Source organism: Lampetra planeri, chromosome 9, assembly GCF_965212315.1.
Source record: "Lampetra planeri chromosome 9, kcLamPlan1.2.h2, whole genome shotgun sequence".
Classification (NCBI taxonomy): domain Eukaryota; kingdom Metazoa; phylum Chordata; class Hyperoartia; order Petromyzontiformes; family Petromyzontidae; genus Lampetra; species Lampetra planeri.
In genome coordinates, this window is record NC_136115.1 from 10,717,223 (window position 1) to 10,742,366 (window position 25,144).

At 52.6% G+C, this 25,144-nt stretch overlaps 1 protein-coding gene across 4 annotated transcripts in view; it reads left to right on the forward strand.

Annotated features, from left to right (window-relative positions):
• Window positions 1-3,205: 3,205 nt before the first annotated feature.
• LOC144720667 (paired box protein Pax-5-like) overlaps window positions 3,206-25,144 on the forward strand; it is a 117,893-nt gene continuing 95,954 nt past the window's right edge. For 2 of the 4 annotated variants that reach the window (XM_078597599.1, XM_078597601.1), the window contains exons 1-2: window positions 3,208-4,946; window positions 18,572-18,673. In XM_078597599.1, coding sequence (XP_078453725.1) covers window positions 4,904-4,946; window positions 18,572-18,673 — 145 coding nt within the window. In that variant the 5' untranslated portion in view covers window positions 3,208-4,903. Of the gene's footprint in view, window positions 4,947-18,571; window positions 18,674-25,144 lie in introns of all 4 variants that reach the window. The other 2 variants (XM_078597598.1, XM_078597600.1) reach the window with 2 other exon arrangements.

Sequence of the window (25,144 nt, forward strand, 5' to 3'; positions counted from 1 at the left end):
GCTGCTGCTGCTCATACGGGCTGCAAGGCGCTGTGTGTGTGCGCGGCTGTAGGGAGCGGTGGTGCAGCGGTCAGCGCGCTACGAACCCGGCCACCCGGGTTCCATTCCCGCTCACGGCCAACACCGGTGGCGATTATCTGAACCGGCCCTGGGCCTCCCCTAAGTCGACTCGGCCTCAAATGAGTAGTTAGCGCGGTGCGTAAACATCGCCACTGGGGAGACAAAGGCGGCCGGGCGTGGTGTTGGCCACCCAGCCCCTCATGTGCTCTGCTGGCCTTCATCGGTGCTCGCTAACAGCACTTGCCCCAACAGTCGGTCAAGGCTATATGGGGGATCTTTGTCTTTGTGTGGGGTAGCGGTGGCCATAGCGGTGAGCGCGCTGCGCTTCGAACCCAACGAGCCGAGTTCGATTCCCGCCCGCGCCGGCGCTGTGCCACCTCCCCTAGGTCGACTCAGCCTCGAATGAGTATCTGTTGCGATGTGTAAACATCAGCACTTGGGAGACAAAGGCGGCCGGGCGTGGTGCCACCCACCCTCTCGTGTGCCGTGCCGGCCTTCATAGGCGCTCGCTAACAGCACTTGCCCCAAACTTCTGTTAAGGCTATACGGGGGGAGGGCGATCTTTTGTCTTTATGGGAAGCGGTAGTGTAGTGGTCGGCGTGCTGTCCAACGACCCCAGCGACTCGAGTTCGATTCCCATTCACGGCCACCAACATCGCCGGACGGATGTCTGAACCCGGCCCTCGGCTTCCGCGAAATGCGTGAAAAAAAATATATCCACTGGGGAGACAAAGGCGGTCGGGCGCGGCGCTAGCCACCCACCGCATCGGCCTTCAATAGGCGCTCGCTAACAGCACTCGCCCCCAACAGTCTGCCAGAGACTATACGGGGGACCTTTGTCTGTGTGTATGTACGCGTGTCGCTGTATATGCGGCGGCGATGATGCGCGTGCATTTGTCCCCTCCGATGAATACTCCGTAGAATTGACATCCATCTATTTCCTATTGTGCTTGGTGATGTGCGTATATGGATGATTTGTTGACGTATTAGTGATGTACAATGTGCATGTGAATCGACTTTTACCCTCGCCTGCGCTGGTGACACCCGCATGTGTATACTATACAGAGGGACGCACACATATATATACACAAAGACAAAGATACCCCACGCAGCCACAGACGCGCTGACTGTTGGGGCAAGTGCTGTTAGTGAGCACCTGTGAAGGCCGGCGCGGCACACGAGAGAATGGTGTGTGGCCCCCGTGCCGATGTTTCTCCCACCGCACCACCAGATCCTCGTTTCTTTAAGTCTGAGTCCACTTCGGGGAGGCCCATGACCGGTGCAGATCTTCGCAACTGATGTTGGCCGTGAGCGGGAATCGAACTCGGGTCGCCCGGTTCGTAGCGCAAGTGCGCTGTCCACTCCGCTTGCGTTCCACATAACGCACACATTTTCACGCACACACACACAGACGCACATGTGTACATACAAGACGAAGCGCACATACACACGCACACACCGGCGCACACACGCACACACGCACCCCGTTTAGCCTTAGACCCCAGTCTCAAGTGGCATTAGCGAGCTCTGGCTGTGATCCCGGCCACCTGGGTTCGATTCCTGTCCGCGTGCTACGAACTACACAGGCAAAGATCCCCCGCATAGGCCTGCAAACTGTTGGGACAAGTTCTGTTCGTGAGGATCTACGAAAAAAAAAGGTCGCCACGGCCCACGAAGGGGCGATGTGGCGCGCAACACGCCCGGCCGCCTTTGTCTCCCCAGTGCTCATATTTACACGCCGCGCAAAGGTGCTCATTTAAGGCTGTGTCGATCTAGGGGATGGCCAGCAGAGGTTTAGATATTCGTCACTGCCGTTGGCCGTAAACGGGAATCGAACTCGGGTCGCTATGATTGTAGCGCAGTGCGCTAACCGATGCACCACCGCTCCCCATCACAAAGACATGCACAACGCACTTACAACAATATACACACACAGAGAGAGAAATATGCACATATATTAAAATAATTTATATACACGCACACACCACGTATTTAAACACGCACACATTCATGTATATATCCATATAAAGCACATATACACAGCACACATACAAACAGCACACATACACACAGCACAATTACAGCACACAGAGAGAACACTTACACACAGCACACATACATACAGCACACACAGCACACACACACAGCACACACACAGCACACATACACACAGCACACATACACACAGCACACATAAAGAAAATTTACACACAGCACACATACACACAGCACACATACACACAGCAAACATACAGACAGCACACATACACACAGCACACATACACACAGTACACATACACACAGCACACATACACACAGCACACATACACACAGCACACATACACACAACAACACTTTCACACGGCAACACATACACGCAGCACACACACACACAGCACACACAGCACACATACACACATCACACATACACGCAGCACACATACGAACACACCAATTCACACACGCGTGCAAAGCAATCTAATTACACACACGCACACACACACGCGCGCGCGCGTGCGAATATACGGACCAAGACTAAGGCCCCCCGTGTAGCCTGCATAGGCTGTTGGGGCAAGTGCTGCGAGCGAGCGCACGCACAGACACGCGTATTTCATCATCAGCCATGATCGACCCACTGCTGGATGGAGGCATCACCAAACTGCAATCTCGCACAGCCCTGCACTATAAACACACACACACAGAGTGCGTATGTGTATCTATATAGACAAAGACACACAAAGACACACCTAAACATACACACACACACACGCGCGCGCGTAATAAAATGTGTATAAGACACTCTCTGTGTACCGGACAGGATGGGATAACCCCAAAGCGCTCCCCCTCCTCCTCTCCTCCGCACTCCTCCTCCCCCCTCGACTCCTCACTCCCTCCCCTCCCCTCCCCCGCGTGCGCCTCGGGGAGATGGAGGAGGAGGGGAGGAGGGGATGTGGGAGGAGGAAGCGGAGAGGGAGGGAGGGAGAGGGGTGAGATGGGAAACGGGAGAGGAGGCAGAGAGGAGTGGGGAGGGAGACATCGGAGGAGGAGGAGGAGGAGAGGGCGCTGCCTTAATGCTATTCGTGACGTGCCAGCCAGGTGGGGGGTGGGGGTGGTAGTGGGGGTGGTAGTGGAGCTCTGGGCTCATTGATAAATGGCTGAGTGGGCGACCAATGGCGAGTTTCGCGGAGGGGAGAGTGTGTGACGGGCGAGGCGACATCGCCGCTTTATACGGAAGGAGCTGCGGAGTCGTCGAGTGTCAGTGCCGGGGACAGACACGGCGAGTGAGGGACTGTGAGCCAGCCCAGCCCAGTGAGCCAGCCAGCCCAGTGAGTGAGCCCAGCCCAGTGAGTGAGTGAGCCCAGCCTGCAGCGTGCGTCTCGCGCGTGATCACTGCTCGAGTCAGATTGACACGCGCGTGCGAGCGTGTGCACACTCACACACACACGTGCGTTGTAGTATAGACTACTCCACACTTGCATATATACTCTCTCGCACGTATAGACTCACACACACACACGTATAGACTCACACACACGGATAGACGCACACACACACAGCGCACGTGCGCATACGCGCTTATATGTAGACACACACACGCGCGCGCTAGCACGCTTATTATACCGACACACACACACATCGCGCGCACTGCACACTGCTTATATATCATTATTACTATTTACTGTGTGCGCTCGTAAGTGAGACTATTTACACGCAACGCTGTCTATTCATATATCAGAAACAAACACACACACACGCGCGCTCCAGCATATCGTCTATTAAGCATATGATATCACGTGTAATATTCGAGTTTTTTTCTGGGACTCGTTAAAAGTATGCACTGTTAAGACGTGCATCGTGTCGAGTGTACAATTGTTCGTATAAACACGCACACGCACACACACACCTACTGTTTCCGCCATCGTTCCGGCGTGGCTTTACAGATTCATCCACGTGCAAACATTCGGAATCAGCGCTCACACACAGAGAGGCACAAGTACACGTGCGCGCGCGCGTGTGTGTGTACGTATGTGTACGCGCGCGTGTGTGTGTGTGTGTATACCGCACACCGCATAGCGGAAGAGCTGCGAACGATTGAAGGGATCGCGTTGAAGAACTCTGTGCGAGAGTGAGTCTCGAATCAACAATCGAAGCAGCAGCAGCGGCAGCGGCAGAATAGACCGGGACGAGGCAACCAAACAAGCCCTCAAGCTTCAAGGGGTTCGGAATCAATCTCGCGGCTACGAAGAGCGACCCAAGTAACGGGGGCAAGAGAGAGACACGCGCAGACACCGAGAGAGACGCACGCGGAGAGAGAGGGAGGGAGCGAGGGGGAGAGAGACGCACGGGCGGAAAGTCGTCGCTGGAATGCGGTGGACTCGACGGCGTTGAGCCAAAACTGAACGAGACGAAGTGTGCCTCTCTGCGGAGCACGGTAACACACAGACACAGAGACATACACAGATAGAGACACACACAGAGACTCGTAGAGACCCACAGAGAGAGAGAGACCACGAGGGAACCCGATCCGGCCGCAGCGGTCGCGTTCAATAATTCACGAGGTGCCGCCAAAGCTTCGCGTCACCCACAGCCGCCTCGCTGCTGACGTTGACGGCGGTGACGGCGCCGGTTGCGTTTGAGCGAGAGAACGTTGCTACTCAAGCGGCAGCAGCAGCATCAGCATCATCATCAGCAGCAGCAATATCAGCAGCAGCAGCGGCTCACGAGAGGAGAGGCGGTGACGAGTGAGCGGCAGGGCGAGGAGGACTTTCGCGTTGAAGTTGGAGGAGCCGAGGAGACTGTCAAACTGTCTACCTTGCACTACTCCTTTCCCTTCCCGTCCCCTATGGATATGCACTGCAAGCCCGACCCCTTTGCCGCTATGCACAGTAAGTACGCTTGAAGTCACCGCAGACGCGCTCACAAACACGTGCGTGCGTGTGTGTGTGTGTACGCGTGCGTGCGTAAGTGTGCGCGTGCTTGTGTGTACGTGCGCGCGCGCGTGTGTATGTGTGTGTATGCGGTAGCGTAATAGCGAAAACAAAGATGCCCCGTGTAGCCTCGTAAGACTTGACCGGTGCGGGAGGGGGCAAGTGCTGTTAGCGAGCGTCGATCGAGGCCGGAACGTTGAGGACAGACGCACGCGTGCCCGACCGCCTTTGTCTCCCTATTCCTGTTGTTGATCACGCAGCCGTACCGTGTACTTATTTAAGGCTGAGTTGACCTGGGTAGGGTGGGCGGGGGGGGGGGGGTGGAGGAGCTTCTGGGCATGCCGCTGATGAGCGCGGACGGGAGTTGAACGCGGGTCGTCGGGATCGTGGTGCGGTGTGTGAGCCTCTGCAGGGGAGGGTCGAGATCGGTTCAGTAACACAAAACAAAGACAAAGATCTCCCGTGTAGCCTTAGCAGACCGTAGGGGCAAGTGATGTTAGCGAGCACCTATGAAGGCCGGAACGGTACACGAGGGGGTGGGTGGCCAGCACCACGCCCGACCGCGTTTGTCTTCCTAGTGGCGATGTTTACACACCGCACCAGTTACTCGTTTGAGGCTGAGTCGACCTAGTAACACTCACGCGTGTACACACACAATCACGCGTACACACTCACACGCGTACACACACGCGCACACACACGCGTACATACACGCACCCACATCAGCAGCTATCCGAGCAATGTCAGCGCCGAGTGCGTGTCCACGTGTCCAGTACGTAGCAGTGAGCGCGTAGTTTAAATGTAACGTTTACAAGATAGGCGATTCAAGTATATCATAGTTCACCTTCGTCGACGGCCGTGTTTCAATCGGCTGTTGGATAAAGGCCCTACCCCGATCCGTGTCACTCGCCGCGGTTGTTTGACCATACTTCCCCACCCCGGGCAGTGCGGGTTGGTGAAGGAGGGGGGGTGTCAATATATCACTCGCACTGACGTTAGTCGTGGCCGGGAGTCGAACCCAAGTCGCTGGTGGGTTCGTAGCGCAAGAGGTGTGCCGACTAACGCCACCCCCACCCCCCCCCGCCCGCGTGTGCGTAGAGGATACGCCAGCCAGTCTCTCGCCCCCCTCTCAAGTAGGGTCGTTGCCCGAAACGGCAGCCCGTTAAATGATGGCGTTACGAGGCAGCGCTCTCGACGTTCCCCCCTGGCAAGCGAGTGCGAGGTCGTTCGCCATTCGCGACGACGGTGAGCCACCCGCGTCGATTGGAAGACGCGGGGTGAGTTCGTGGGGTGCGTTATTTTATTCCTCGCCGAGAGCGGTCGCCCGAAACGTCGGAGGATAATTGAAAAGAAAACAAAAATCTTTATTCACGCGGTTGATTTTTTTTTGCTGTCAATTATCGCGATGGGAAATATTTTACATTGCCGTCTTAGTAGATTTTATTTTTTACAAATTGCCATTGTCTGCTGCGTGTTATGCACGCGTGTGTGTGTGTGTTGTGTTATATTGTGTGCACGCATGCACACACGTTTTAATACAAACACGCACACACACACATGTGCATGCAGGCGCGTACACATGCACCCAGGGGTTCTCACCGGTAATTATAATTGTCTATGATCCACACAAACGTTGAATATTGTGTGCGTTTAAACATAGATATAAAATACATCGTAGTACGTCGACGCACGTGAAACGCAGCGTTAATCTTACACGACACGTTGTAGCGAATTAAAATGCCGCACACTAATGTAGCCGTGTGTATATATCGTATAAACAAATCCCCTTTGTGTTCTATATGTATACACATCAGGATTGCACGAATGCACTCCGGCCGCGGAGTTCCAGCGCGTCTCCCTTAACTCACGATCGGGCGCAGTTAGCGAGCTCGGCACGATCTCTCTCTCTCTCTCTGTCTCTCTCGCGCGCGCCTTCGAAACACTTAAAAGAGTCGGCGCCCGAAACGTCGCGCTGAGTTATTCATCGCCGTGGCGGTGCGAGCGAGGAGCGTGTCGAGTTTGCGTGCGGGTTGTTGTTTCGTTTTTAGACGTACGCTTGCGGTCGTGGGTGTATGCGGTGGGGTGGACGGGTGGTTTGGGTTCGGCACGAGGGCATCGTCCACGGGCAGTGCGAGTGGCACGAAAACATCCCGATGTACCCGCCGTCGCAGCGATAGATGCACCGCTGCGATCATCTCACCCAGAGCGGCGGGTGGCGGAAATTGTCACGGAGCGGGCCGGATAATTCCATCATCGATCGATCCGAATCCAACGCACATCACACACACACACAGCACACCGCATGTTGTCAACGGCACTCACACCGATCGGACTTCGCATCGTCCCGGTTCTGTGAGACGCGCCGGAAAGTAAGACGCGCTGCAGGAAAAAAAAAACTCGCGCCCGGTGTCAGAAAATGAAGTCGCGCAAACGTCTGGTTTACGCGCGCACATCACAAACGCACGCAACTAAACCGGATTATAAGGCGCACCCACAACCGTTGCGATAAAATACATGGGAAAGTGCGTCGTATAATTCGTGTTCAGATGCCAGCCTCGATCCCGTGGCGTCGGATTTAATTGCTGCGTGGCAGGGCGCGCATTGATAATGGTACAGATGTACACGCAAGTCTAAATAAAAAAGAACATTCATTCTAGCTTAACTACTGCTATGAAATAATAATAATAACAACAATCTTCCTTTCTTGCCAATGGCATTTGAAAAGTAACTGGACGAAACATTCGTAATGATAATACACACACACATCCACAAATATAAACACACGTCAACACACACACACGTGTACTCCTACTTATACACCACGCATATGCGCCTACACGTATATAAAACACAGAACCTTTGAATTCAATACAATAATGTAACATGAATAACATTCATAACTCAAGTGATTGCCAAACAGCACGTGTGCCACGCGTGTTGGTGTGACGTTGGGGTCGTATTGTGATAATTAAACACACACACGCGCAAGTGCTGCGACACGACCGATCGTGTAACTGACACAGACAGACACGCACTCACACAGACACACAGATAGACACACACACACACAGACACACACTCACACAGCTCTTGGCAGACTGTTGGGGAAAGTGCCGTTAGCGAGCACCAATGAAGGCCGGCATTTGTCTCCCCTAATTTTTAAGGCTGAGTCGACCTAGGGGAGGACAGGACTCGTTGAGATAATCGTCACTGGCGGTGCTGGCCGTGAGTAGGAATCGAACTCGAGGCGCCGTGTTCGTAGCGCAGCGCGCTAACCGCTACACCACCGCTCCCCACACATGCACCCGCAAAGACAAAGATCCCCTTATAGCCTGTAACAGACTGTTGGGGCAAGTGCTGTTAGCGAGCATTTATGAAGGCCGTGGCACGGCACACTCGCACACACACTCACGCAAAAGCAGCGTGTCCGAGACCAGAGCTTCACACAACGAGTGTGTTGTGTGTGTGTTGTGCGCGTGCGTCTGTGTGTGAGAGAGTGTTGCGCGTGTGTGAGTTTGATTGTGTGTGAGTGTGTGGTGTGATTTTTGATGTGTGTGCGTTCGTGGTTAATTGCGTCCTCGCTGCAGCGGGCGTTACAGCCGTGAGCACGTGTCAGAAAGGGCATCATCATCGTCATCATCATCATCATCGTCGCTGTGAGCCAGGGCTAATCCACTGCTGGATGAATGCCTTTCTGACTCAGCCGCCCGCGACCTCTCACGATCCTGCCGATGTAATAATAATCCACCCACACGCGAGCTGCATCTGTGGCTCCGTCTCCTTTCGGCGGGCGGTGCGTTCCCGCGGAACGCGTTGTTCCACTCGTTGGCTCCATTAACGCCGCGCGCGATATCGCTGTGAACGGCGAGCGTCATCATTACGCTCGCCGTGCAATTACCCTTTAGCATTAAGGGTAATAGAAGCAATTACTACGATTACCAAAGTTCCTTTATTTAAGCAGGATGGCCTCGGTGAGTCCCAAGAATCAATTTTCGGGAGATGTATCTCGTCGGAATGTCGGGAAACGCGTCGCTTGTGTCGAGTGGCTTGGCGATGATGATTTTTTTTGTTCGTGCAAAATGACGAAGGTGAGTTTCGCGGCATGCCGCACCCCCGAGAGGGGAGACATCATCACCGCCACCGCCGCCGCCACTGCGTCACAAATATCGACGAACGCACCCGTTTAATGTGCAGGCTCAAACAAATGCTCGTTACGAAAGTTATACATTAACAGTGCAACGCCATTGACGCGTAATCATCATACGCGTGTGCACACAACGCACTTTATATACAATGTTATATATATTGATCCAGCAGGTTTGTGGGTGTTTGTGAAATGAATAACGAGGTATATTCGTTTTCATTTACGACAGATGTATTCATGTGCTAAATATATATAAAATTATTGGGGTTTTATGATAAGAGAGCGGCGTTTTACACCCGATGTTAATTCACGAAGTGGGCCAAATGTGTGTATTGTAAACATCGCCACTGGGGAGACAAAGGCGGCCGGGCGTGGGACTTGCCACCCACCCCCTCGCGCGCCGTGCCGGTGACCAAAATCTGAACCGGTCCTGGGCCTCCCCTAGATCGGCTCAGCCTCAATTGAGTGCCTAGCGCGATGTATAAAAAACATTTCCGCTAGGGGAGACAAAGGCGGCCGGGCGTGGTACGGGCCACACACGCTCTCGTTTGCCGTGCATGGCCTCCATAGGTGCTCGCTAACAGCACTTGCCCCTGCAGTCTGTTAAGGATATAGGTGATCTTTGTCTTTAGTTACATGTGCATCGTGTGTAGCGTGTGTTTTAGACATGTAGTGTATGTATGATTGCGACTGAGTAACCGATGTTAATTGTAATCGTGTTCTACAATGGCTGGGAAACTGAACATATAAACCAATTTAGCTGAGATTATGAGTATGATTTTTTTTCTTATCTGAAAATTCAATTTTTATTTTTATTTTATTTTTGTCCACAAATATCCTGGCCAAGCTCAGCACTGAGTTCCACATGCCTGTTTGCCGCCGCTGCTCTGAGTATCTCGATTTAAAACAACAACAACAACAACAAAAACCCCACTCACTCACGACGCACCCGAGCTCCGGCATCGTCAGTGAACCGAGTAATTCGCCTCCCCGTGGAGTGCGACGCTGAAGCCGGCAGCGACGCGACAACACACACACAGTGTGCCGGACTAAGCCAGTGCGGGGCCTGGAGCGTATGTTACGAAGGGGCCCTAAATAAAAAAAAAACATAAACATTATAAAACACAAACATTTTTAACTTGCATAGTAGTAATTGTATTTTTTCATTTGCCATACAGCCAGATAATACGACAAATCGCTAACCTTAAACGCCCAGTCGTTCACAAAAGTCGAAGGCGGTATAGTACTATAGCAATAGAGCAAGTGCAGAATCACTGAACCGGAATTGATAGCTTGCCAGCGTTTATTGCGGGAGCCCATTGAAAGTGCGGGGCCCGTAGCTACTACCCACATCCGTCGCTACTTTTGCTACCACGATACTCAGGCACTGAACATACTCACAAGTGCAGCGCGATGCACGGAATCTACCAACTCGCGACTCCCGCGAGCGCGGCCCTGCCCCGACTCACTCACATCGAGACGTCGGCGGCCTCGTTTCACCTCTCACGAGGCCACGGGGGTAGAGGGGGGTGGGGGGCAACACGCAAAAGTCTGCGAGCACCCACCCGCATAGACGAAGACAAAGAACCCCCAACCCCCACCCCCCGCCCTCCTCGTATAGCCTTGCCATACTTTTGGGGCAAGTGCTGTTTGCGAGCACCTGTGCTTAGTCGGCACGGCACACGAGGGGAGGGGTTGGGTGGGTTTGGGTGTCCGGCAAAAAAAACCACGCCCGGCCACGTTTGTCTCCCCGCTGGCGACGTTTTACACACCCGCACCAGGCGCTCATTCGAGGCTGAGTCGACCTAGGTGAGGCACCAGGACCGGTTTCGCGTGATCGTCGCTGTTGTGTTGGCCGTGAGCGGTACAGGAGACACACACGTGAGAGGCAACGCACGCGCACACAACGCGTAGGGAGAGCGGTGGCGCGCCGGTTGGCGCACTGCGCTGACTACGAACCCCGATCGGGCTTGAGTTGCATTCCCGGCTACGGCGAACATCACGTTGGCGAGTGACACGGATCTGTTTGTGCGCCTGCCCCACTTCGGCAGGCCGCAATGACGAGCGCGGTGAAGTATGGGCGGACACAACACCCCGTGACCGATACGGCGTGGAGAGAGAGAGAGAGGCATGCGATCCGGGCAGTGGCTTGATGAAGGGGTGGACATGATTCATTATGATTACACCCATAAATACACACACACGTACACACACACACACACATATACACATGCACACATATACATACATATATCATGTAAAGACAAATATCCACCGTGTTAATGAGACTGTAGGGGCTAGTGTTGTTAGTGGAAACCTTTGAATGCCGGCACGGCACACGGGTGCGTGGTTGGCTAGCACCACGCCCGGCCGCTTTTGTCTCCCCAGTTGAGACTGAGTCGACCTAGGGGAGGCCCAGGACCGGTTTGTATAATCGTCGACGGTGTTGGCCTGGAGCGGGAATCGAAACTCGGGTTTGTAGCGCAGCGCGCTAACCGCTACACCACCGCTCCCCAAACACATACACACACTCACATACACTCACGTCCACACTCACATACACTCACGTCCACACTCACATACACTCACATCCACACACACATACAATCCGCTTTTAAATCGGTCTCGGCAAAATAGATTCTCTGGTCAAACTTCACCACACTGACCAGTGCGGGTTGGTGAAGGGGAGCGGACCGGTTCTGACATCGCTCTCGCTACAGACGTTAGCCGTGTCCTGGAATCGACTTCGTGTTCGGCCAGTTCATTGCGCAACGCACCGCCTCGACTAATCATACTAATACTACAACACAGTATTTCATGATAAAGGAGGAAATGCATTTGCCCTACTTCTTGTGACAGAGACTTGTGCTTCAGAAGCATCTTTGTTCCAGGGAGACATGGGCTAATCAAGTTGGGCTATCACCACAATGTAGGTCCGCAGAGCTTGAGAAATTTCTAGCGCCGGTTCTAGCTGCCTTCCCACTTGTCTGTGAATTCCCACGACTCTGAATCATTCTCCCTCCCTCTCTCTCTCTCTGCGAATCATTCTCTCTCTCTCTCTCAATGCAATCTGCGCGCCTTACAAATTCTCAATGATTTTAGTGGAAGAACATTCATCATCGAGCGATCGTTCCACGCCGTGCGCTGCTAACTACCGCTCTCCGTATACACGCGACATTACAGACGCACACACAATGACACAATCACACGCGTGCACAGATATACACACACGCGCAATCAAATACAATAGTACAAACTTCCTACTCGAATCGTAAATGTTGTGGGTTTACCCTCCAACACAACAGCGTGCTGAAGTGGTGGTAACTGGCACGGCTTTTTTTTACGTGACAAACCTCACTCATTGGCTGTGTCGGTGGTGACGGGAAACGACACATTTATATTTACGCGATATAACCCCAAAAAACACATTTATTATGAAAAATATTAGTCGCGAAAACCTACGTGTTACAAATTCAGATTTCACGCGAACCGTTCAAACGCACACAGAAACACACTCGGACGCGTACACATAGACACAGACACACAGACGAAGACACATAGACAGAGATCCCCCGTATCGCCTGTAACAGACTGTTGGGGCAAGTGCTGTTAGCGAGCACCTATGAAGGCCGGCACGGTACACGAGGGGGTGGGTGGACAGCACCACGCCCGGCCGCTTTTGTCTCCCCAATAGCGATGTTTACTACACACCGCACCGGGTACTCATTTGGGGCTGAGTCGACCTAGGGGAGGCCCAGGACCGGCTCAGAAAATCGTCACTGAGTGTTGACTGTGAGCGGGAATTGAACTCGGCTCGCCGGGTTCGTAGCGCAGCGCGCTAACCGCTGCACCACCGCTCCCCGCATAGACAAATATGCACAGACGCAGGCACACATACAGACACACACATACAGACTCACATACAGACACACACATACAGACACACACATACAGACTCACCTACAGACACACACATACAGACACACACATACAAACACACACATACAGACACACACATACAGACACACATACAGACACACACATACAGACACACATGCAGACACACACATACAGACTCACATACAGACACACATGCAGACACACACATACAGACACACACATACAGACACATACATACAGACTCACATACAGACACACACATACAGACACACACATACAGACTCACATACAGACACACACATACAGACTCACATACAGACACACACATACAGACACACACATACAGACTCACATACAGACACACACATACAGACTCACATACAGACACACACATGCAGACACACACATACAGACTCACATACAGACACACACATACAGACACACACATACAGACACACACATACAGACACACACATACAGACACACACATACAGACTCACATACAGACACACACATGCAGACACACACATACAGACTCACATACAGACACACACATACAGACACACACATACAGACACACACATACAGACACACACATACAGACTCACGCTAACGCGCACACATTCACCACGTGACCGAGTCAACGACCTCACTCCCACAGCGGCTCCTGTTCGTCGGCCCGCGCGGCAGGGAGCGCATTTTGGGTGTTGTGTGGTGAGCTGTGGTGAGCACGTGGTGAGCTGTGGTGAGCACGTGGTGAGCTGTGGTGAGCTGTGGTGAGCACGTGGTGAGACTCCAGAGAGCCCTGGTAAATGTAGGGTGACAAGGGAGGGGGAGAGGGTCTGGGGGAGGTGGTGTGGTGGTGGTGGTGTTGAGGGTGTGGATGTATGTGTGTGTATTTGAGGGTGGTGCTGGTAGTGGTGGTGTTGTTTGGAGAGGGTGTGAATGTGTGTGTGTATTTGAGGGTGGTGGTGTTGAGGGTGTGGATGTGTGTGTGTGTATTTGAGGGTTCTGCTGGTGCTGGTGTTGAGGGTGTGGATGTGTGTGTGTGTATTTGAGGGTGCTGGTGTTGAGGGTGTGGATGTGTGTGTGTGTATTTGAGGGTGGTGGTGTTGAGGGTGTGTATGTGTGTGTGTGTAGTTGAGGGTGGTGGTGTTGAGGGTGTGTATGTGTGTGTGTGTATTTGAGGGTGCTGGTGTTGAGGGTGTGGATGTGTGTGTGTGTATTTGAGGGTTCTGCTGGTGTTATTGGGAGGGGGTGTGCACGCCGACTGTTCTCGTGGCTGTCGGCGCCACCGACGGGAGTTCGATTCTCGACCACGCCAGTGGCGCGTCGCGGTATTAGAACCTGTCCTGGGCCTAGGTCGACTCAGCCTTAAACACACACGTGTCTGCTTCGGGGTGTCAACAACAGCAGCACCGGGGGGAACAAAGGCGCCCACGCGCGGTGCCAGCCACGTCCACCCCTCCCGCGCGGTACGGGCACTAAAGCTGTAAAACGGGGAACCTTTGTCTTTGTGCGCTTGTGTGCGCGCGCGCGCGTGTGTGTGCTTGTGAACAAGTGCGTGTGTGTGTGCCAGTGTGTCTATCAGTGTGCTTATATAACGGAGTGCGTGTGGACGTTTGGCGGTGTGTGTATGTAATTGTGTACACGTGTGTGTGTGTGTGTGTGGCAGAACGTGTGTGCGATCGATTGTGGGTGTGTGTCCACTTGCCCCCAAAAGTCTGTGAAGGCTATACGGGAGATCGCTGTCTTTGTGTCTGTGTGGGGAGCGGTGGTGTAGTGGTTAGCGCGCTGCGCTACGAACCCGGCCACCCGAGTTCCATTCTCAAGCTCATGGCCAGCACAAGTGACGATAATCTGAATCGCTCCTGGGCCTCCCATAGGTCGACTCAGCTTAAAATGGGTACCTGGTACGATGTGTAAAACATCGCCACTAGGGAGATAAAGGCGGTCAGGCGTGGTGCTGGCCACCCACCCCCTCGTGTGCCGTGCCGGCCTTCGTAGGTGCTCGCTAACAGCACTTGCTCCAAAAGTCGATTCAGGCTATACGGGGGATAATTTGTCTTTTGCACGTGTGATCATGTTTATATGTGCGTGAGTTTATGTGTGAGTGTCCGTGGTAGCGTGCGTGCCGTTCCGGCCTTAATAGGTGCTGCTTTCTATCAGCACTTGCCCCAACAGTCTGTTGAAAGCTATACAGGGGATCTTTGTCTTTAGTTTTTTTGCAGCGCGCATAAAATGCGTTACGTGTGGGTAGTGTGTTTGTCGTGTATGGCAGCGCCTGTACGTGGTGCAGCGCTGAGCGAACTGCGCTAAGAACCGAGTTCAATTCCCACTCACGATCGATGTGGCGATATAACAGCCACGGGTATTTGAACCGGTCGCCTTGGCCTCCGACCCCATCGTGGCGCGTGTCGGCCTTCACATGGGTCAGTTTAACACGTAGGCCCTTAGCGACCAATATCATCGATAATAACTTCATATTGGTGTTCGCTAACAGCACTTGCCCCCCACTAATCTATCGAAGGCTGCACGTTGGCGTGTCGAGTCGCTTGCTGGCGCGACCCCAAATGCTCCTCGTACGGACGAGTCGCTAATCTTTCCTTACTCTTTTCGATGTAAAGCTTTCGTGACTGCAGGGATTCATCTTCTTGGTTCTTTCGCATAAAGTCACGTAGATGGGAAATAATAAAATAATAAAAATAAAACATAATAAAATACAATTCTCACGACGTTTCGGCCACAACGCAAGCAGCCGTCCTCAGGTGAAGAACAGGTCTGTCGGAAAGACAGCGTCAAATATCCGTCGAATTGCCAACGTTTTAGCGGGCGGCTGCTGGAATTAACAACGGCCACCCCCTCCCCCCGCCTCCCAAGAACAACAACAACAACAACAAATGCACGCGCTTTCAAAAATGTTTTATATTCCAATTCAAATCACCCGCGCCTGCCACGCTACATTAGCCCACGCTGCGTTGTGAACGCGACGTCTTCGCGCGCGCGTGCGCCCGTGTTGGTTTTAATTGATGGATTCTGTGTGCTTTAGATTATTCCTAAGCCGTGGGCCCCCCTCCCCGTAGCCTAACCGCCAAGTCACTCAACAGCACCGAGGCGCGCTATTTACCACGGGGTCTGATTACGCGCGCGCGAGCGCACACGCAAAGACAAAGATCCCTCGTGTAGCCTTTAACAGATTTGGGGGGGTGGGTGGGTGTGGGGCAAGTGCTGTTAGCGAGTAGCTATGAAAGCCGACGGGGTTGGGTGGCCAACACCACGCCCCAGCTCGCTTGTATACGTCTCCGATGTTTACGCATCGCACTTGGGACTCATTTAAAGCCGAGTCCACCTAGGAGAGACCCGTGGCCGGTTTAGATGTCGCTCACCGACGACGTCGGCCGTGGCCATTAATCAAACGTAAGGTGGCCGGGTTTCTGTAGCGCGGTGCGTTCACCATTGCGCCACCGCTCCCCGTGGGGCGCGCAAGTGACACGTGTCTCGTCCACGAGACCCCGCGGGCCCCAAGCGTCTCCCACTCGTCCCAGGGCCAGCGGTGGACATTCCACATTCGTATGGCGAGGGCAATCACATCCCGCGCGATGGTCGCTTGACGTGCCACAAAGTGGTACCTATTTTATCTACCCCCCCCGAGAATTATGAGTCTCGCTGCAGGGACTGTGATATCGTTTTAAGATCGCTTGTGAATCAGAGCCCTCTACCGCTTAGCACACCTTAAGAATGATATATAATGCGTATGCATGATTACATATATGTTTATACGTATATGATTATACATGTTATATATATATAATGTGTATATGTGATCGAGTCAGGGTGCATTTGCGCGTGTAATGCACTGCACATTACTTCCTCATTAGCCATGGCCGATCTACTGCTGGATAGGCCATCTCTCACGGCCACGCTTCGTGTGCCTGCGCGCGTGTGCGTGTGTGTCTCTCTCTGTAGCGCGCGTGTGCGTGTGTGTCTCTCTCTGTAGCGCGCGCGTGCGTGTGTGTCTCTCTCTGTAGCGCGCGTGTGCGTGTGTGTCTCTCTCTGTAGCGCGCGTGTGCGTGTGTGTCTCTCTCTGTAGCGCGCGCGTGCGTGACTTGCATGCATGTGCATATGTACGTATCGGTACGTGTGTATGTATTGTTACGAGCCGTATTCTTTAAGCTTTGAATTAATTTCATTGTGGCTTGTGTAATTGCGTGTAGGCTAAGCCCGCTTGTTAATCCACTGCTGGATTAAAGCCTCGGGTATTGTTTGACCATACTTCACCACGCTGGGAGGGGGTGTAAGTTGGGGGGCAGGGGGATGGTGGTGCCAGGACTGTTTCAGACGTATCTCGCCACTGATGCTAGCCGTGACTGAGAATCGAACTGAACCACTTTTGTTCATCGTGCAATGTGCGCCAACCGCTGTACCACCGCTCCCCCCCCAGATCGTGTATTATATTGGATTACGTAATATTAGTTCACGCGTGCAGTATAATAATGTATTGTGCCAGTTTATACATAATCATCGTGAGTAATGTATGCACGTGTACTGAGCGGTCTGCACACTACACGGTGGGAGGGGGGGGGAGCGGTGGCGCAGTGGTTAGCATACTATGCCCCGCACGCGGCGTTGCTCCAACTCGTTGCGCCACCCCGGCGGCGAGGGGTTTTTTCTGAACAGCGTGCCGTGGGCCTCTCCTAGGTCGACTCAGCCTTGAATAAGTAACTGTGTGTAAGAAAAAAAACCCCATCAGCAGTGGCCTACACGCGAGGTTCGATCCGCGGCCGTGCGCCGGGTAATAGGTGCTCGCTAACAGCGCTTGCCCCAGCAGTCCGTGAAGGCTATACGGGGCATCTTTGTCTTTGCTAACAGCGGCAGAGGAAAAGGGGGAACCACGGGGAAATTTGGCTTGAACCCCGAGCGAGTCTAAGACAATTCACGAATCTGTTCGGGTGATTTCCATGTTTAACGCCAGAATTAGCACCGGTTTAGAACAAAAACAAAACAAAGAGGCGTCATGACAATGAACGTCCTAGTCACGTGCTGCTGCCCTGGTCCCAGCGACAGAGAGCGCCGACCCCATCTCATAGCCACCCACGGCCACCCACAGGCACCCACGGCCACCACGGCCTCTGTCCAGCCAGCACAGCGAACGGATTTGCGTCGCAAGTTAGTCGACGGTGCGGTGTGCTTAAAAACGTGGGTAGTCCCCGCCTCTCACGAGACGGCCCGATCAGCGTAGAAGAGTAGGCCTAAAGCACGCCGTGGAGGGTGCCGCCGTTTGCCATTCAAACGGAGGCGCGCCGCGCGAGCAGCCGAGGGCGCGTGTGACCCCACGGCACAAACGGCGGCACGAGCGTTTCTCGACGCGGGTTTCGCGAACCATCGTTTCTGACCGCTCCGCTCTGTGCAAGTATTGGCTGTGAGTCACGTGTTCAGTTGGGTATTGTCTAACTCCTTGAGGTCAAGGTCATGGGGGTCAGCACGGCTAATGGCGCTGACGCCACCAAAACCCTCGTCATCGCTTCCTTCCTTTTGCTAGATTCCGCAACACTTGCACAGTTGACCTCCAAGGACTCGTCTTACAGTGTCATCTCCACCCCATGGTCGCCGACCTCGGGGTGCCACTCCGATGCCTGTTTCGGTAACCTGCCCTCCTCACCCATCCTGCACATCCACGCGTCCCACCCATCACTACCCCCCCCACCCCCACCCCCACCTACCCCACCCCGCTTCTGATTGCACCCACAGCGCATTGCCTGCCACCGCTTATTCCCGACCTACAAACTTTGCTCGCCCTCTCCCCTTCCTCCTCCTCCATCTCGCACACGTGCCGCACCCATCCCACCACTCGCCCATGATCACACGTCGACGGCCGCGTTCCGGGCCGCGTTCAATTCCTGACCCACCCAAGTTGTTTACTCGATTCTCCTCCATCCTGCGCACGCGTTCCTCCCCCCACCCCCACCCCTTACCCCGACCATCACCCACACAGCCTCCTGCTCCACTGAGCGCACGCTGATTACACACGCAACGGTTTGCCGCCTATGCCGTAACCTACCAACTTTGTGACCCTATCCTGGCCGCCGCCGTCGCCGCCGCTGCCCATGAGAGAGATGCCTTATCGTTCTTTGTGCACGCGCACCCACAGTCAGAGGGACGAGAGAGCCCTCCCTTTCTCTAAACGATCCTAAGCGACCCCCGTACATCAAAGCGAGGCGCGCCGAGGACGTGCTCTTTCAAACGACAACGCGCACGACATTATTAATATTATTGTTGCCATAAGCCGCCCCCCCCACCCCACCCCACCCCCCCGTGTGAGTTTGATGCGTGTAGCAGTCAGTCGCCGCCCTCCGACAATGGCTGCAGGTATTTTGCGTCGAGCGCATTTGTGGGGCTCTTTGTCCGCTAATGCCCGGGCACAATGAGTTAGGCAGAGCCTCAAGAGCCGACAGAGGTGAGGTTGCGGCAATGTGGACTTTCAAGTTGCGTGTTGTAAACTCGCGTGCGTATTCATATTGAATACAAAACCAAATCCAGATATTGTCAATTCCTGCACCAATGGGCGACGGCCTCCCTCCTCAACGCCTTATGGCCAATGGGGGGAGGGGGGGGGGTTAGTTTCGCCATACTTCACCAAACTGGTCACCGTTGTCACTGACGCCAGCCCCAGCCGGGAATCGAACTTGGGCGGCCGGGTTCACAGTGGAGTCCCGCTAACCATTGTACCACCGCTCCATCGCCGTGCCTTTGTGACGATTCATTAATAGATGCTGTTGTTTGTGTGTCTGTGTATTTATGTGTTTCGTGTGTGTGTGCGTCTGTGTGTGGTGTGCTCGCTAACAGCACTTGCCCCCACCCCCCCTCCCCAATAGTCTGTTAAGGCTATACGGGGGATATTTGTCTTTGTAGTGTGCGTGGGGAGCGGTAGTGTAGTGGTTAGCACTCCTCCTGATGTTAACCTGGCCTACCCCTCCCGTAGGTCCACTCAGCCCAATGCCGTTGCAGTATCAGCGCGCTTATCAACATCAGCGGATGGGGGGGGGACCGTGGCGGCAGGGCACGTGCATTTCTGCCCACACAGCACTTTGAAACCGCCTTTAATAGGCGCTCTCAAACCCCTCTTGGACCTTGCAGTCTGTGTCGTTTAAATGCGTACGACGGGCGCTCTCCTCCGATGTAAACTTTCTCAAGCGACGTTAAATGCGAGCGCATGCAACCGTGTCTCACGCAATTAAACTCCCTTCATTTAGCCAGGCGAGGGAATCAGTCACACCCTCTCCAACTCGCTCGTCACGGAGGAGAGCTGGCAACAACAAAAAAATAAAACTCCGCGATGGATTATTTACAACTGTCGGATCAAAAATCAAATTTTGAAGTTGCAAACGTGGAAATGAATGCAATCGTTGAACGTCCGGTGCAAGTGGCTGCGAAACTCGGCACACAGTGGGCCACTCTTGCCAATGTCGCCACTGACTCTCTGACACGCCCACGTTGCATCGGGGGGCGCTGTGGCTTAATAACGACGTGGCAAATATTCGCGAAAATCCGGGAGCGACCCGCGGGGGTTTTAATGAATTGGCTGTCAAGGCGGGAGTGGGAATCGAACCGTCGACCGCTACGTGCGATGACAACTCTCACGCGGCGAGCGCACCGCGTTACGAAACCCGCCCACCTGAGTTGGAGTCCAGACGACGGCAGCACCGACGGCGAGTAATATCTGTTGCAGTCCTGGACCTCTCGTATGACGAAAACTTAACTGGGTAACTGGCTACACGGGACTTTCAGTGTCACAAATAAAACACCGATTACATTTATCTGGCTCGCAGTGTAAACACGAAAACTTCAATGCTAGATTGAAGCGCCTCTAACGGGGAGGGGTTTTCACACATCTGTTAGAGATTTTAACAGACACGCCCAATGTCATTGCGGTTGATATTGAGTTTCTTATCGGTTAGGTCGTGGAGATATAATGGCAGTTGTGGTGGAGGGTTATAGTTCAACATTGACACGATACCCACACGATCGAACACAAAATAAAATATTTTTTGCAGAATTTTATTTTTATGAGCATTGGTGGAAATTTCACATTCATTTGTCGAGGGACGGTATACCCACAGAACAACCGCTGCTCAGATCTCCGGCAAAACAAAACCGCGCTGGCTTGGCGAGTTGTGGCACAGCTGCAGCCACAGCGCCGGGACACTGGACGGTCGCGTGGTTCGAATCCAGCGTCCGTCCCGGTTATTACTTCGCGCGTATTAAGCGTGTAAATACTACACGCCGTCTGCTTTACAGTGGACGTTAACGATCCCGTGACGCAATTCACAAGAGCAGGCCACTGTGTGCCAGAGTCATGCTCTAAGTTTGGCAAATAAAACCAAACATCTCGCAAATTACTATTTTAGGAATATAATCACGTGACAGCCATCGTCCCCCTAGTGCGGATACTCGGCAGGACCCTCGTGCAAAAAGAGTCTTGAGACTCAGCGAGGCTATCCTGGGTCATCATCATAATCATCACGATCTATGGGCCGATAGCCTGTAGGTGTCCACTGCACGTTTCGTCTTGTGTCAATACGCTCAAAGTCGTGCCACATTTCTGGCCCCAATCTCTTTCTGTCGCCTTCAAACCTTGCTGCCTGAGCTCTTCCTCTCTTTTCGGTTCCTTCCATTTTTTTATGAACAACACACTTCACATTTTCCTGTTGTTATCCAACCTACATATGTGATCACGTTGTTCCAGTTTTCTTCTCATCACCGTCGGCATTATCAGGTCGTCCTCTTCTTTGTGCAACCTTTTGTCTTCTACGCTCGTCCAGTTTTGATGCAGCATCCCTTCAATAGCCATGCATTACATTTGCACTCAGCGCCAGAGACAAATAATCCCTCGCGGCACTTGGGATAAAGTGCCGAAAAACATTCGTAGGAAGACAAAGACGGATGGCGAAGTTGATAAACACACGCCTCTTGCACACACACACGTGCGCGTACACACACACACGTGCACGCGCACACATGCAGGAGCATTTACTTGAGTAGCGTACGCAGGTCGGGTTTCGACTTTGCGAAACTCATGAGCAGAACGTAGTCCGTTAAATGAATGCAATATGTGTATAGTTATATATGTAGTATATTGCGAAGTGATGTGGATACACACGCAACGCTCTGTGTAGGATATCACTGAATATAAAAATCAAGAATGATTTCATCACCCAGGACTCCTTCTGTAAGTCGCGCAGGTCCCTCGTGAAAGAGATAATTTAAGTCGCGAAGGCGCTCGACTTCACTTGCCCGATTGATTGACATTGATTGGCATTTTTAGTTGTGTTTAAGTTGCAACATTTCGCTAATGAATTCTAGGAACGTGAACCCCCCATTGTTGAGTTTCGTTAATTCGAACATTTCAAATATCAACCTCGAAAACCATTTGGTCGGAAGTTGTATCATATTTATACTGTACCTTGAAAAGTCAGTTTCAGTTTTACAGCTTGTTATTTAAACTTATATTTTAATCACATTAATTTGTGTATATATATACTCAAGAGAGTAACATGGAGATAGTGTGGTTAACGTCGTAGTGTTCGACACGGAACCACCAAACCCTCTTTGTTCTCACACCGCGCTTGTCACTTCGTTAAAGGCTGGTCAACCTGGTGGAGACCGCGGGCAGTTTCACATCTCATTCGCCACTCATGTGAAACCTCCACTGGAGATTTAACTTGGGTCCGACGGGTTCGTAGCACAGGACGCAGGCCACTGCAAGACCACTCCACCCCACCCCCCCATACGCACGCGTGCACACACATCGTAGGTTCTGCCCGACACGGTGCAGACTTTAATTACAATCAGACTTGTAAGTGTTTTTTTGTTTTAAATAATGCTTATCCGTTATGACAGTAGCAGTTAAACGCAGCTGTTCGCGGCTCTAAGGTGAATGCACTGTTGCGGTAAAGGCAATCGCGGGCAATGTCTCCTTCTCAATACATTTAGTTTTTTGACCCCGTGGGATCAGGTACGGCGGAGTGACCTTGGACAAACTAGAGACAAGGCGAATTAAAAACTAAAAAAAGGAACGGATTGTAACGACACCGAGAAGAAGAAAATAACAATACGCCGACGTTTCAGGCGACTGACCCGATTGAAGAAATATTCATCCATTGTCCTAATTCAATAAAAAAAAACCCGACATACATTGCACAATGGCATAATGATGGCGATTAGGATACATCCTGTAGCAATTTCTATATCGCACACACATTTTTATCTAAGTGACAATGTGCAGAAAACCTTCCTGTCACCCGTAAAATAGGCAGTATGTTTAGAAAATTGGAGTAATTCCGTCTCTGTTGTGTGTGTGTGTGTTTCGTGTGTGTGTGTGTCCCGCAAGTTTAGGGGACTAGATGAACTCCCGTGCCCCCGGGGCAGGGCTCGCGTGCATTCCGTGTGCGCACTGAACGCGCACGGGAGTACTCCACGGCACTCGCACGTACAGGCAGTGCATATGCGTCCGCATGCAAGTACATGCCTTCGTATACGGCGTGCGTGCAGGAGTGCAGGAGCGTATATGTGTGTGTGTTTATATACCGTTAGTTCTTTCGGTAAAGTCACGTAGGTAAAAAAATGAAATAAAAATTAATAAAAATGAAATAATAAAATCACGACGTTTCGGAGGCAACACAAGTCTCCGTCATCAGGTGGGACTGTCACAGCCAGATTTTATAGGTGTGGGGAGCGGTGGTGCTGCGGTTAGCGCGCTGCGCTATGAACCCGGCGACCCGAGTTCGATTCCCGCTCACGGCCAACACCGGTGACGATTATGTGAACCGGTCATGGGCCTCTCCTAGGTCGACTCAGCCTCAAATGAGTACGATGTGTAAACATCGTCACTGGGGAGACAAAGGCGGCCGGGCGTGGTGCTGGCCACCCACCCCTTTGTGTGCCGTGCCGGCCTTCATAGGTGCTCGCTAGCAGCACTTGCCCCCACAGTCCGTTAAGGCTATACGGGGGATCTGTGTCTTTGTATATAGGTGGGAGTGTCTCCGCTAATATACTAATTATATTTGCATATGATTGCTCTATTTATACACATGATAGTTAATACGGAGTTGGTACATGCTTAATATCTACAATATATTTACATTGGCCTATAAATGCTTATTACGTCTTATTTCATATATACGTTTATAAACATGGGAATGCAGTAGTATTTTCTAAGCATCGTAAACACATAAATATATATATACACACACGCAACTGGTATTAGCTAACTATATATACGTAGATTGTGCCCTAGCATTGCGTTCTTAATGAATATTATCCGCACCGCGCGTGCGCGTCCTCGCAACCAGCACGGACGCATGAGCACTGTGCAAAGGGTAGTCGATGTCGGGCTTGGGTCCGCTTTTTATCGGCTGCAGAGTCACACTCCACGGGAGGCGAATTACTCGGTTCGCTGACGATGGGTCCCGTGTCCTCGTAATTGTTGAGCAGGGGACTTTGGCCGACCCTGCCCCCGTGAGCAATGAATGTATCAGCCTCCTTTGCCCTATTCTCAGTGGTTCAGATTAGACGAAAATTACAGAGTTTTATGATGTTTATGATGCGTCGACTGAATTTCGGCCCTCCAGCGCTTCTAAAACACCTCTCTGCAATTGCCATCAGTCCAACTCAGACTGGTGCACAGACATCTCCCAATACATCGACAGCTGTGTGATGCTGGCGATGACGACGACGCTCACCAACATTCACCTTCTTTCACCAAATCGGTCACGGTGTGGTGGAGACTTTAACAAAGTTTCAATATATATTTCCTCATCCATCCATCTGTCAACCGGTATCTCCATCGAGCAATCTGACCCAAGCAGTGATCGTCCGGTCTCCGGCTCAGGTCACGCTCTCGCCAACACAAGAGAGAGTTTCTTTTTGTTGGCAAAGACCGTACGCCTATTTCCGATGGTTTTGACCAATTGCGCTCAATTGAGCGCTATCGCCATCACGGCGGAGGCAATCGACGAGACAGCTTCGCCCCCCGCCGCGTGCACAATGCCTCGCTGACCCACGTGCTGTACTGGCCACGGCTTGCTCGCATCACAGCCCGCGTCGGTTGGCATCA